This window comes from Camarhynchus parvulus, chromosome 22 (genome assembly GCF_901933205.1).
Source record: "Camarhynchus parvulus chromosome 22, STF_HiC, whole genome shotgun sequence".
In the NCBI taxonomy this organism is placed as follows: Eukaryota; Metazoa; Chordata; class Aves; order Passeriformes; family Thraupidae; genus Camarhynchus; species Camarhynchus parvulus.
The window spans coordinates 4,792,556-4,805,440 of record NC_044592.1 but is presented as its reverse complement, the minus strand read 5'-3'; the positions used below and the strand labels follow the sequence as shown (position 1 = coordinate 4,805,440).

Sequence of the window (12,885 nt, the reverse complement as noted above, 5' to 3'; positions counted from 1 at the left end):
AGAAACAACCCCAGCTACAGCCCAAGCCCAACCTTCCCCTTCCCGCCAGGAGGAAGAGGAGGCAGCGAGGGCTGCTGGGCCCCGGCTGTGGGAGCAGGGCAGGGGCTCTGAGGTGCAGGGTGGTGAATTCCCCCCTCCCCAGCACCAGGACACAGCTCCGGGCTCAGAGCAGGGGGAGGAGCTGCCCCCAAAAAACCTCCTTCCCTTCCCCCCTTGTCCCACCCCCAGCTCACCCACAGGACACAAATACATAAAAGCTGCCTGGGCTGGCAGCAGGGGCTCTGCCTGCCCCCCCAGCCCCCCGGCCAGCACTGGGGGGCTCCTCCAGGCCCGGGGGGCTGTGGAGGCAGGGCAGTGCGTGGCCGGGTGCCCCCTGGTCCCAGCTGCCCCAGAACAGCGAGGGTGGGGGGTCTCGGTGTGACCCCCCCGGGCGCCGGCCCGGTGCCAGCCTTGGTGTCCCCTCAAGGTGGACAACAGTCACATCAGCCCAGGGCGCTGGGGACCCCCGGCCCAGCCCCAGGAACAGCCCTGGGGGGGCTGTGGAGGGGGGTGCAGGGCTGCTGGTCCGGATGTGGAGAGCCCGGGCTGCACGTCACATGATTTCACAGCAGGAATTCTGCTTTCGGGCCTGACAAGAGAAGGAAAACCATCTGTGGAGCCCCCGGGGGTCTGGGGGTCCCAGGGCCGCCCAGCTGGGGTCCCACACAGCCCCTCTCCTGCCAGGGGAGGACAAAGCACAGAGGCTCCTGTGCTGGTGGCCAGAGCTGGTGCCAGGAGCCGGGCACGGAATGGTGCAGGACACCCCAAGGAGGGGCTGGGGGCTCTGGGGCTGCAATTGGGGCTGGGGGCTCTGCAGCTGGAGCTGGGGCACCCAGGCTCCCCCCAGGCCCACAGCCTGCAGCACCAGGGGGGATCCCTGCCTGGCCCCCCGAGCTGTGCCCCCCAAGGATGACCCCCACCCATGCCAGCCTCTCGGGGAGGGGTCTCCCTCCACACCCACCGTTTTGTAGAAGGCTTTGGACTGTGCCCCCAGCACCTCCGACTTGGAGACCAGGTCGTCCAGCTTCTCCCCACGCTCCAGCAGTGACTCCATGGTGTTGTGCTGCCAGGGAAAGGAGTGCTGAGCCCCAGCCCCAGCCCCAGAGCAGCCTGCAGCACCAGGGGGAGGTCACAGCACCCCTCACCCACCTTCCTAGAGCCCCCCGGCCCTGCAGCCCCAGGGGAGATGGGACAGAGAGGAGGAGAGACTGGCATGAGGAGCAGGGGGCAGAGTCTGTGTCCTGCCAGCTGGGAAAAGCCCAAGGAGGAAAAGGGGGGAAGGCAAAAAGGGAAAGGGAAAAAGAAGCTCCCAGCCCAGGGAGGTGTCTGGGGAGTGGCCTGGGTGACTCTGCCCTGCCCCAGCAGTGCCCCAGGGCCCTGTGCAGGCAGCAGCCCCAGCCCTGCAGCCTCACCAGGATGATTTTGGTCTCGTCCAGCTCCGCCTGCACTCGGGTCATGGGGTCAGCATCTCGGGGGTTCTGGGGACAAACAGCAGGGTGATGGCACTGGCACTGGCACCACCACAGGGACACCGGGGGTGCACGGGGTCCCAGCAGGTGCCACAGCTGCCCAGATACCTGCCCTGCCATTTCCAGGGCTGGGGGCACACAAGAACCCTCTGTACCTGGTATTTGCTGAGGTATCCATCCAAGGCAGAGTAGCCGATGGTGGCAGGTGACCCTGAGGGCCAGTCCATCTTGCTGACCTGCCTGGAGAACTCCTCCAGCACCTGCCAGGTGAGGAAGCAGCAGTTAGGAGCCACAGCTGCGGGGGCACAGTGGCTGGAAGCGTTTTGCTCATCAAAATAGGAGATCTGGAGATTTTTGGGAAGACACCTTACAGCCCATCCACAGCCCTGCCAGAGTCAGGAACAGAGCTGGGGAAGGGGCTGGAGTGTGTTCATAGACAGGGACAGAGCTGGGGAAGGGGCTGCAGCCCCAGGAGGAGACGTGAACAGTCTTGGCAAACGATGCCCAGGCCAAGGTGGCCAGCCCTGAGTGCCCAAAAGCTCTCACGTGCCAGGGCAGGGCGCTGGAGGAGCTCTCACCTTGTCCAGCAAGGTAAAACAAACCCTCTGGGGATACTCATTGTCTGCAATCACCACTCCGGCCAGCCCGTCGCTCCGCACGTACACGTGGCACAGGTACTCTGCCAAGGAAACTGCTGTCAGGGAGGCAGCAGCACCCCCAGGCTCTGTTGCAGCTCCCAGCAGTGCTGCTGCCCCCCAGGCTCTGCTTTGGGGTGCCAGGGGCAGCTCTCACCTTGCTCCTTGACAGAGGCCCTGCTGCCCAGCGCCGAGCGCTCCGCGATCAGCTGGCTCGTGAAGGTCATGAACTCCTGCACGCTGTGGGGACAGGGCACGGCTGGGGACACCCTGGGGACACCCTGGGGACACCCTGGGGACACCCTGGGGACACCCTGGGGAGCCAGCCGTGCCACAGCCCCCGCTGTGCTGGGTAACAAAGCGTGCCCCTGCCCCCCGAGCAGCGCCAGCCCCCACGGGCACCTCCAGCTGCAGAGACAGCCTCTGCCCTGGGGCTCAACCTGCTGGTGGGGCATTTAGAAAGCAAAGCACCACTGAACCTGGCTCTGCCTGGCCAGCACCTGCTGACCAGCTGCATCATGGAACTATTTGGGTTGGAGGGCTTGGATTATTTGGGTTGGTTGGAATGATTTGGGTTTGAGCCCCCAGGCGCACTGTGAGTCAAAGCTGAGGAACAGCCCTGAGCCAAGCGTGCTCCAGTTTGGAGCACATTCCTGAGCCCAGGCCCAGGCCTGCCCAGCAGGCTCCGCAGGGAGCCCTCAGCGCCCCACAGCAAAGCAAAGGAGGCCAGGATTAACGAGCAGCAGTCAGTGAAGGCGTTTGCAGGACAGCTCACCTGGGCGGCTGGGATGAGCCAGTGGGAGCCAGCACAGTCCCCAGGCCAGCTGGGAAACCCCAGGAAGGGGTTTTGCCCAGGGATGGGTCACAGAGCTCACCAAACAGCAGGAGTGGCACAGCTCCTGCTTGGAGGAGCCAAGGAAATGTCACTGGGCACAGACTGCTGGGGCTGCCTGGTTTTCTGACAGCCTCCCTCAGCTGGGAGCAGCTCCAGAGGGGAAACTGCCTCCCAGTTTACATCCCCTGAGGGGTCTGCACTGCTCCCAGCCCAGGCACAGAGACCCTGCAGTGCAGGGAAAGCCCAGCCCGAGGATTGCTGAGCATCCTGAACAGCCCTGCTCCGTCCGAGGGGCAGCACAGGCTCCTGTCCCCAGCGGAGGGTCCTGCTGCCAGCCCAGCCCCAGGCACTCACACACCCCATGGACAAACCCTGCAGCCCCACGGAGTCCAGCTGCACGCCGGGGTGTGCCCCAAGGGCTGCTCCCACTGGGAACTCTGGGTTTATTCCCAGTGCTCCAGAAGGAAGAGGCCACTCAGTGCCTCCCTCTGACCCTGCCCAGCTCCTGCCCAGCAGGTTCCACAGCCCCGCTCAGCCCAGACCCAGCTCCCCAAAGCCCAGATAAACACACCTGAGACATCACACCTGGGCCAAGCACCAAACCCTGGCAGCAGCTGGCAGGCACAGGCCCCCCTCCCCAAAATCCCCGAGTGTTCCCTGGGCACAGCCACAGCCTGCTGGGCAGCAGAGCACACGGAACTCCTGGGGCTTTGGGAAAGCAGAGCTGCAGCTGTTTTGGGACTGAGCTGGCACTGCTGCACATCTGGCTAAGGAAGAGCTTTTTTAGACAGCCCTGCTGCAGCCTTTCCCCTTCCCCCTGCAAGCACAGAACCCAGCAAAACCTTGGCACGGAGACTTTGGGTCCCTGGGGGATTTCCCAGCTGCTCTGTGTGTCACACAGCTCGTTCCTGCTCTGCCCCACAGCTCCAGGGGCTTCTCAGGGGCTGCTGCAGCCCCCTGCCCCCCACGAGCCCACAGTGGGCAGCCTGGGCTGGCACCTGGGGCTCAGCCAGCTCCCCTGGGGTAACCTGAGCAGGGTTTTGTGGGCTGGGGAGAGCTGAGCCCCCTCCCAGGGCACTCCCTGAGCCCCGATTTCATGCCTGGCCTGCACTGGAGATCTGTGGGGTCAGAGTTCTGGGTATTTTCCCCAGGAAAAGCCTCTCCCTGCTGCCACTGCAGCCCCAGCGGGGCAGAAACCCCCCCAGAGCTGCTGCCCCCCCTGCCCGAGGTGCTCCCGAGGCAGCCCCCAGCAGCAGCCCCCAGGCTGAGCTGCCCAACCCACCTGGCCCTCTGGAAGAAGTTGAAGGTGGACACGTCGTAGGCAGCTTTGAGCAAGTGCACTTTGGGGTCACCCTTGTAAAGGACACTTAGGCTGTAGAGCCTCATGGCGGCGGCTCGGGGGCCCTGGGGGCAGAGCAGGGGCTGGGCAGGGGCCGGGGGGGGCCAGGGCTCCCCCGGACCCCCCTGAGACCCCCCTGAGACCCCCCTGAGACCCCCTGGGGCTCCCCCGGACCCCCCTGAGACCCCCCTGGGGCTCCCCCGGCCCCTCCTGCCGGCCCAGGCAGCCGAATCTCTGCCCCCAGAGCCCCCCCTGGCTCCTCACCCTGACCCCTGCCCAGCCAGGCCAGCCCAGTACAGCCCAGTAAAACCCGCCCCAGTATAACTCAGGAAAACCCTCCACCCAGTGTAAGGCGGCCACTCCCCAGCACAACCCCCTGGAAGCCAGCCCTCGGCCCCCGGGACGCCCAGCCGGCCCCGTTCCCCCCGTTCCCCCCGTTCCCCCCCGGTACCGACGCTGCGGTCGCGGCTCAGCGCGGGCGGCGGCCGGACGGCGATGGGCGCGACCCGGAAGTGGAACACAACCACCGGAAGTGCCGGCGCTGCCACGGGACGCCTCCCGCCCCGCGCACGCGCCAAACTCGCTCCGCCCCCTCGCCCTTCTGACCAATCAGCGTCCGCCTCCCAGCTCCCCCGGTGTCAGCCGGGCGACCAATCAGCGCCGCCCGAGGAGCGGCTCTCGTTCCTCGGGGCGGACAGCAGGGGGCGCCGTGCCCGGCGGGCCGCGGGGGCGGGGCCTGCTCTGCTCCGTTGGGCGGGGTCCCCCGGGAGGGGCGGGGTCCCCTGTGAGGGGCGGGGCCTGTTTGGCTCCGTGGGGCGGGGGTCCCTTGTGTGGGGCGGGGGTCCCTTGTGTGGGGCTGGGTCTCTCCGTGGTGCCCGTCCCCCGGTGTGGTGACCCTCTCTGAGAAGCAGGAACGGCCTCCTCCCGGCGCTGGGGGCCGCCCTGGGGAGTGGGGACCCTTCCACGGGGCCGTTCTGTCCCGGCGTGGGGTCCCCTCCATGGTGGGGATGTAGGAGCTGAGCCCCCCCGCGGGTTTGGGACCCCTCAGAGGTGTGGGGACCCCTCGTGGTTGGTGACACAGGGACAGGGCTGCCAGGGCCCTCCTGTGACCCCGGAGGGGCAGTGGGGTGCTGTAGGGTGACCCTGCATCCCCCAGGCCCTGTGTCCCCCCAGAGCCCCCAGAGCTGTCACCGTCCCGGGCCTCCCGGGGTGTCCCAGAGCAGCACTGGAGCTTTCGGGGTCACCCATCACCGGGGTGCCCCTCATCCCACTCGGACCTCCCCACCCCGGGAGCAAGATGTGGCTGCGGGGGTGCCGGGGTGCCCCATCCCCGTCCCCGCCATGCCGGATCCCCGCGGAGCCGGTTCGGTGCAGCCCCGCGGTGCCGGTTCGGGGGCGCTGTCCCGCCGCGGGCCGGGGCCCGCAGAGCGCCCGCCGCCCTCGCCCCCGGCCGTGCCCGGTCTCCATGGGAGCGCGGTTGCCAAGCCGGCCGCTGGAGTGCCTGCCGCCACCATCGAGCCGTTGGCACGGCAACGGGGACACGGCTGACTCGGGGCGGGTGCGGCGGGGAGGGTCCCGGCCGAGCCCGGCCAGCGCACCAGGGGTCCCCAGGGCTGCCGGAGCCCCCGCGCCGGGCTGGGACCCCCAGGCAGCCCGGAGTCACCGAGGGAGCCCCGGAGAGCGTGGGCGAGCCGAGCAGAGCATGTGGGACCGCAGGGCTGACCCCGCCGCGGCCCCGGGGCCCGCTTCGCTGCCGCTGCGCCTGAGGGGACGGGACCGGGACCGCCTCGCTGCCTGAGGGGCCGGGACCGCCTCGCCGGGCCGCTTCGGGCCCTCGGACGAGATAAGGCAGCGAAAGTGGAGCATCCGCGAGGGACGGAGCGAGGGACGCGGCACGGAGCAGCGCAGGGCCCGCCGGACGCGCTCCAGGCCAGGGCAGGGTGCTGCCCCGAGCCGGGCACCACGGTGGGGACACAGCGGCCGAGGGGGGCACGGCTCGGCCCGCAGCCCGCCCCAGCCCGCGCCTGCCCCCATGCTGGATCACCGAGCCAGGATGGAGAGCAGCCGGAAGGAGAAGGTGAGGTGCTGCGGGGAGCCCGGGGGCTGAGGGGCAGAGTGCGGAGCTCGCCGGGGTCCAGCCTGCCCTGGTGTGCCCAGCAGCTCCCAGGACTCCAGCCCAGAGGAGGATGGATGCTGGGGAGGACACCAGGGGCAGCCCTGGGGGTCCCCATCCCTGAGGTCACCCCCAGAACAGCACAGGCCCTACAGCACAGGGGGCTCGTGATGGAGCTGGGAGAGTTTGTGGGACATTTTGCTGGGCTGGGATACGCCTACCCTCCCAACATCCCCAGGAGGAGATGGGGCCTGTCACCACCTTCAGCTGGCTGTCACCGTGGTCACTGGGGCGCCCAGCAGGGTAGCACAGGGCTCATGCCCAGCCAAGAACCAGCTGTTTGTGGGAAGCATCCCCTCCCAGATGGATTGAGCTCCGGGGGTCGTGGGTGAGGACAGTGGGAGATATCCCCTGCCGCCAGCTGGGACACCAAGGGGACACTGAGGGGACACTGAGGAGACTCATCACATGCTGGACCAGCAGATATGGGTGTCACTGGCCACTGCAGCCAGCAGCCACAGGGTTCCTAGCTCCATCCCTTTGGTGGGATGCACTGAAGCATTTCCATGGGAAGCTGAGAGCCAGATAATGTCATGTGGGAAGAGCCAAATCCTGCCAGGGAATGGCCATACCCATGGTTTTGAAGGCGAGGGGAGAGATGAGCAGGGACATGTGGTGTTGAGATGGGAAAAACACTGGAGAAATAAAACTGGGACTCCCAGGTGCCCACCTTGGGACAGGGACCCTCCGGCTGTGGCAGATTGGGGTTCCCATGCCAAGTGGTGCCACAGGATGGATTGGCACTGAATACTTGCAGCCAACAGCCCAGGAGGGCTGATCAGATCCAGCTCCAGCTTTCCTGGCAGGATTTTTCCCATTGTCCTGGCCAAACACCCTCAGGACCAGGGCAAACCTCCCCACAGTGGGTGCCCAGCCCCGTTCTGGGGGCTCCGTGCTGCAGCCACGGCACTGGGGCCGGGTGATGTGCCAGGGCAGCTGGACTGAGCCACGGCAAGGGGTGCCCCCAGAGCTGGGACACTCCAAACCACACCCCAGGCGCTTTCCTGGGCCCCCTACCCCAAAATCTGTCAGGAAACAGCAGCAGCCTCGAGGCAAACATCTGTGTGCCGGGAAGAGGCAGTGACTAATGAGCCCTAATGCTGCCGGCTGCAGCTGGCCGGGAGGGAGCGCCGGCCCCGCTCCATCTGACAGCCGGGGCACCTGGCCCCAGCCCTGCCGCCTAATGGAGGCTGCGCCGAGCCCGGGGTTGCTACGGACAGGATAAACACGGATCCTGCTTGCCAGGTGCTTCCCTGGAGTGGGCCCTGCGGCTCTCCCTGGCAGCGAGACGAGGCAGCAATCCCCAGGAGCATTCCTGCCTGCCTGCCCTCTGCCCCATTTTAGCCCCACCTTTGGTGGGTGAAAAACGGTACCCACGATTCCCAGTGGGATACAGGCAGAGGGATGCTCCCAGGGGAGCAAGGGGGACACACCAACATCTTCATCATTAAGGAATCCCACGTCCTTGGTGGGAGATGCTGTGCTCCTCAAGGGCATGGCCAGGAGCGCTCCTTGCTGGGAGTGACTGTGGGATTCATCAGGATGGGAGGTCCCAGGTCACTGCTGGAATGGTGCACAGCCACCCAATTCAGCTGGGTGACAGGGGTGGCAGGAGCCCAGTGCCAACCCTGGTCCCTGGGACACCAGAGCTGACCGTGGTGTCCTGCAGGCAGCACCAGAAGGGGCCTTGGTGCCTCATGATGGTTCTGTGGATTCCCTGCTCAGCAGGAGGAGAACAGTGTGACAGGATGTCATTTCAGGGTAGCCATGCGAAAACAGGGCTGGAGGAAGGGAAACTTGGAGTTCCCTGAAGTTCTTGCAGTTCAGGCCCCTTGCATCCCAGACCCCTGTCTGACGCTGTGCCGTGTGCAGGTGGAGCAGATCCTGTCGGAGTTCCGTCTGAAGGAGGAGGACCTGAAGAAGGTGATGTACCGCATGCAGAAGGAGATGGACCGAGGGCTCAAGCTGGAGACACACGAGGAAGCCTCTGTCAAAATGCTGCCCACCTACGTGCGCTCCACCCCCGAGGGCTCTGGTACGGTGCCACTCCAGCCCCTTGTGTGCCACCCTCCCAGCTCCACGTGGAAAGCTGAGCCTACCAAGAGCCCATCACCTTGTCCCCCTCTCCCTGGCTTTGCAGAGGTGGGAGATTTCCTGTCTCTGGACCTGGGCGGCACCAACTTCCGTGTGATGCTGGTGAAGGTGGGCGAGGGGGAGGAGGGCCAGTGGAAGGTGAAGACGAAGCACCAGATGTACTCCATCCCGGAGGATGCCATGACTGGGACGGCTGAGATGGTCAGTGGAGCACACGGGGTGTCCCATCCTGTCCCAGTCCCTTTCATTGTGTGTAATTCAGAGGGAACACCTGAGGGGACACACCCATCCCTCCAGCCAGCAGAAGCTGGGGGTGGCCAGGCCTGGGGAGCCCGTGGTGGGGGACAGTGTCCATCCAAGGGCAGTGGGAGGGTGGGGACATCCCTCGGGAAAGGCTGGACCTCCTGTCTTCCAGCTCTTTGACTACATCTCCGAGTGTATCTCTGATTTCCTGGACAAGCACCAGATGAAGCACAAAAAGCTGCCCCTGGGCTTCACCTTCTCCTTCCCTGTGCGGCACGAGGACATTGACAAGGTGAGGGGGTGTCCAGGCAGCACGAGGGCTTGGGGGTCCCCAAGGCTCACCTAAACCACAGCCCCATTTTGGTCTGACCTCCATTGCAGGGCATCCTCCTGAACTGGACCAAGGGCTTCAAAGCCTCGGGCGCGGAAGGGAACAACGTGGTGGGGCTGCTGAGGGACGCCATCAAACGGCGAGGGGTGAGAGGATCCCCCTGTGCTGGCACCACCCCGGCTGTCCCTGCCAGGGCTCACTGCAGCCTGGCTCTGCCTGCCACAGAGCCACTGCAGCCTGCTGTGTCCCCAGGAAGGGACCACAGGAGCACAGCTGTCCCCAGACGGGGCTGATGGAGCCCTGCGTGCCTCTGGGCAGGCCTGTTCCATGTGTGTGCACACACGTATGCATGACACATGCCCAGGCCCTCACCCTTGGGGACCATCCACCCCAAACCCACCTGTTTGGGGACAGCCTGGCCCCCCAGGAGCCCACACTGGTCCCTGTCCCCAGGACTTCGAGATGGACGTGGTGGCGATGGTGAACGACACGGTGGCCACGATGATCTCCTGCTACTACGAAGATCACCGGTGCGAGGTTGGGATGATTGTGGGTAAGATGCCCCTTCTACAGGGACACGTGGCTGGGCACAGGGAGCTGTCCATGGGCCCGCTCCCCTGCTGCTGCCCCGTCCTTCTGGGGGACACACCAACCATGGGGGGTGGCAGTGGCACTCTGCTGAGGTGTCCGGTGGTCGGGACACCTGATGGCATTGCCTGGCCCCAGCATGGTTGGGACACTTTGGGAGGAGAAAGGGGGTGGTCATCATTACGGGGCTGGTCCCCGAAAGGGCTGCCCTGCCCCCAGGCTCTGGCCTGTGTTAGTGCCTACCACCCTCGCAGGGAAGGATTTCTTCCTGCAATCCAATCTAAATCTCCCCTCTTTTAGTCTAAAACGTTTTCCCCATGTGCTGGAGCCATCCTTGAAGCAGCTGCACACCATGGTGCCAGTCACCAGGCTGAGGAATGTCCCTCAGGCTCCATATGGGTCCCAACCCCTGCCCTGGCACGTCTGGACCCCCCCAGTTCTTCCCCATTGCTGCCCAGCACTGTCCCAGTTTTATCCCAGCTGGGATGGGGGACTGTGGTGGGGGGTGCCAGTGCTGCCCCCCTGCCCAGACCCATGCCCAGTTCCTGGCAGGGACGGGCTGCAACGCCTGCTACATGGAGGAGATGCACAACGTGGAGCTGGTGGAGGGCGACGAGGGGCGCATGTGTGTGAACACGGAGTGGGGGCCTTTGGTGCCTCTGGGGAGCTGGACGAGTTCCTGCTGGAGTACGACCGCGTGGTGGACGAGACCTCCCTTAACCCCGGTCAGCAACTGTAAGGAATAGGAGAGATGCAGTTCCTCTGGGCGTCCCTCCCGTCCCTGCGCTGCGCCGGGCTCAGCGCCCGGCAGGGCACCCTCCGCCCTGGGCCATGCCATGCACAGGAACACATCCAGCAAGGAGGGGGGAGGAAAGAGGGGGTGCTGTGGGAGGTGAGCCCTCAAATCCCAGCTCTGATGCCGCCCCCTGGCCTGTGCCCACCCCCAGGTACGAGAAGATCATTGGGGGCAAGTACATGGGGGAGATCGTGCGGCTGGTGCTGCTGAAGCTGGTGGATGAGAACCTGCTCTTCAATGGAGAGGCCTCTGAGAAGCTCAAGACTCGTGGGACCTTTGAGACACGCTTCATGTCCCAGATTGAGAGGTAGAGGCTGGGGGGGCACCCCCAAACCGCCTGCCAGGCTGCATGGCACTGGGAGGCCTATGCTCTGCCTCCACACTGCTCAGGCACACTGAGGAGTCTGTGCTCTCGCTCTGCACTGGGCTGTCCCACAGGGGATCCCCCTGTTCCATCATCCCATCCCAGTCTGCTTTGACTGCCTCATTTTGGGGTCCTTTATCCTGCTACCCCACACCAGCCTACTCTGTCCACCTTGGAGTCCCTGTGTTCTGCCATCCAAACCACAGTGTCCCCTGTCATGGGCCCATCATGATCCCATCGTTCCGTACCTGCCTGCTCTGTCCCATGTTGGGGTCCCTCTGTCCCATCACCCCACGGCAGCCCCGTTTTGGGGTCCCCCACGCCATCACCCCACACCAGCCCGCTCTGACTGACCCAGTTGGGGTTCCCCATCCTGTGACCCCATACACTGTCCTGTGTGGGGATCCCCCATCCCCTCACTGCCCCATCCCTCTGCAGCTGCCTCACCCAGGCTCCCCACCCTTCAGCCGTTGCCAACCCCCTTTCCTACCCTACCTCAGCGACTCCGACGACCGCAAGCAGATCTACAACATCCTGTCAGCCTTTGAGCTGCTGCCGTCGCGGACGGACTGCGAGATCGTGCGCCGCGTGTGCGAGAGCGTGTCCACGCGGGCTGCCCAGATGTGCTCGGCCGGGCTGGCCGGCGTCATCAACCGCATGCGCGAGAGCCGCAGCCAAGACACCCTCAAGATCACCGTCGGCGTCGACGGCTCTGTCTACAAGCTCCATCCCAGGTGGGGACCCCAGCGACGCCCCCGTCCCCTCCCTTCATCCCCCAGGCCTTGGCCCTGTGTGTGACCCCGCGTTGCCCCTCCCCAGCTTCAAGGACCACTTCCACGCCACGGTGCGGCAGCTGACGCCCGGCTGCGACATCACCTTCATCCAGTCCGAGGAAGGCAGCGGGCGCGGGGCCGCCCTCATCTCGGCCGTGGCCTGCAAGATGGCCTGCATGATGGGGCAGTGAGCTGGACTCGGGGGACGGCGGGGCCGGCGCTCCTCTGGGAGCTGACACGGACGCGGGCAGGAGGCGGCTCCGGCCCCCCAATAAACGGGGTGTGTGTGGACTTCTCTGGGGCCGCTCGGGCCAGTGCTGCTCTCTCCCCGTGCTGGCAGAGAAACCCCCATGGGGCTGCCCCACACCTATGGGGTGGCCACGGAGCTTCCCGTACCCTCACCTCCCTCCCCCATCCTCACACAGCTGCAGCAAGGGGGGCTCCAGCGCACCCCAGCCCCTTAGCTGGGAGAAAGCCTCCCCAAGGGGGGTGGCCTAGAGATGAGGGGCTCTCTGTGGTACTTTGGGGGGGATGTCAGGGTAGAGGAGCTCCCCACCAGTGATCCCTGGGGTGCAGAGGCTGACAGGGGTGGCACTGGGATCCCCAGAGCTCACTGCAGGTGGCACTGGGATCCCCAGGGATCCCCACTGCAGGTGGGGACAGGGATCCGAAGGGGATCCCTCTGCTCTGCATGGCTGCAGCCTGCAGGATTCCCTGCGTTCTGATTGGTGAGCACCAGAAAGCCATCCTGGAGCTCTGATTGGTGGCAGCCCTCAGAGACCTGCAGTCTCTCTGCTCTGATTGGCCAGGGGCAAACAGAAGAGATTCCCTGCACTCCAATTGGCTGGAATTAAAGAAAAGAAAAAGGGGTGTGGGATTCCCTGTGCTCTGATTGGCTGGGACTGAAGCAGGGATGCCCCGGGACAGTGAGGAGGATCCCAAGCCCATGGCAGCGCCGGTGACAAATGGGTGACAAGTGACAGTGCCAGGGACAGATGCAGTGCCAGGCATGGGGAGCACGGAGAGGGGACAGTGACAGCCAGCACCACCCGGGTGTGTGAAGGGAACCGCTCACCCCAGCCCACACGGGACACATGCCCACCCTACTGCTGGCACCTCTGGTGCCACCTTGCCCCTGCTGGGGGCAGGCCAGGGCCAGGCTGTCCCCTGCCAGTGCCTGGTGCCATTCACCCTTGTCACCGTGTC

General features: G+C 65.5%; 2 protein-coding genes across 3 annotated transcripts; one reads left to right on the top strand and one right to left on the bottom strand.

The window, feature by feature from the left end:
- Positions 1-231: 231 nt before the first annotated feature.
- YKT6 (YKT6 v-SNARE homolog) lies at positions 232-4,842 on the bottom strand. Of its 2 annotated transcripts, none has more exons than XM_030964246.1 (8): positions 4,769-4,842; positions 4,261-4,382; positions 2,301-2,383; positions 2,087-2,187; positions 1,664-1,768; positions 1,452-1,517; positions 1,001-1,102; positions 232-628 (listed from the first exon to the last, which is right to left on the bottom strand). In XM_030964246.1, the coding sequence occupies exons 2-8, from the start codon at positions 4,362-4,364 to the stop codon at positions 593-595; spliced, it is 597 nt and encodes a 198-aa protein (XP_030820106.1). In that variant the 5' UTR covers positions 4,365-4,382; positions 4,769-4,842; the 3' UTR covers positions 232-592. The 2 variants fall into 2 exon arrangements, with proteins under 2 accessions (XP_030820106.1, XP_030820105.1); XM_030964245.1 differs by having other exon boundaries at positions 4,773-4,838.
- A 912-nt stretch (positions 4,843-5,754) lies between these two features.
- On the top strand, positions 5,755-11,970 carry GCK (glucokinase). Its single transcript, XM_030964112.1, is given in 11 exon segments — positions 5,755-6,394; positions 8,363-8,525; positions 8,631-8,785; positions 9,000-9,119; positions 9,209-9,304; positions 9,612-9,711; positions 10,299-10,391; positions 10,394-10,481; positions 10,694-10,849; positions 11,407-11,640; positions 11,726-11,970. Coding segments are annotated over 11 exon segments (1,395 nt in total). The 5' UTR covers positions 5,755-6,349; the 3' UTR covers positions 11,871-11,970.
- Positions 11,971-12,885: the final 915 nt, after the last annotated feature.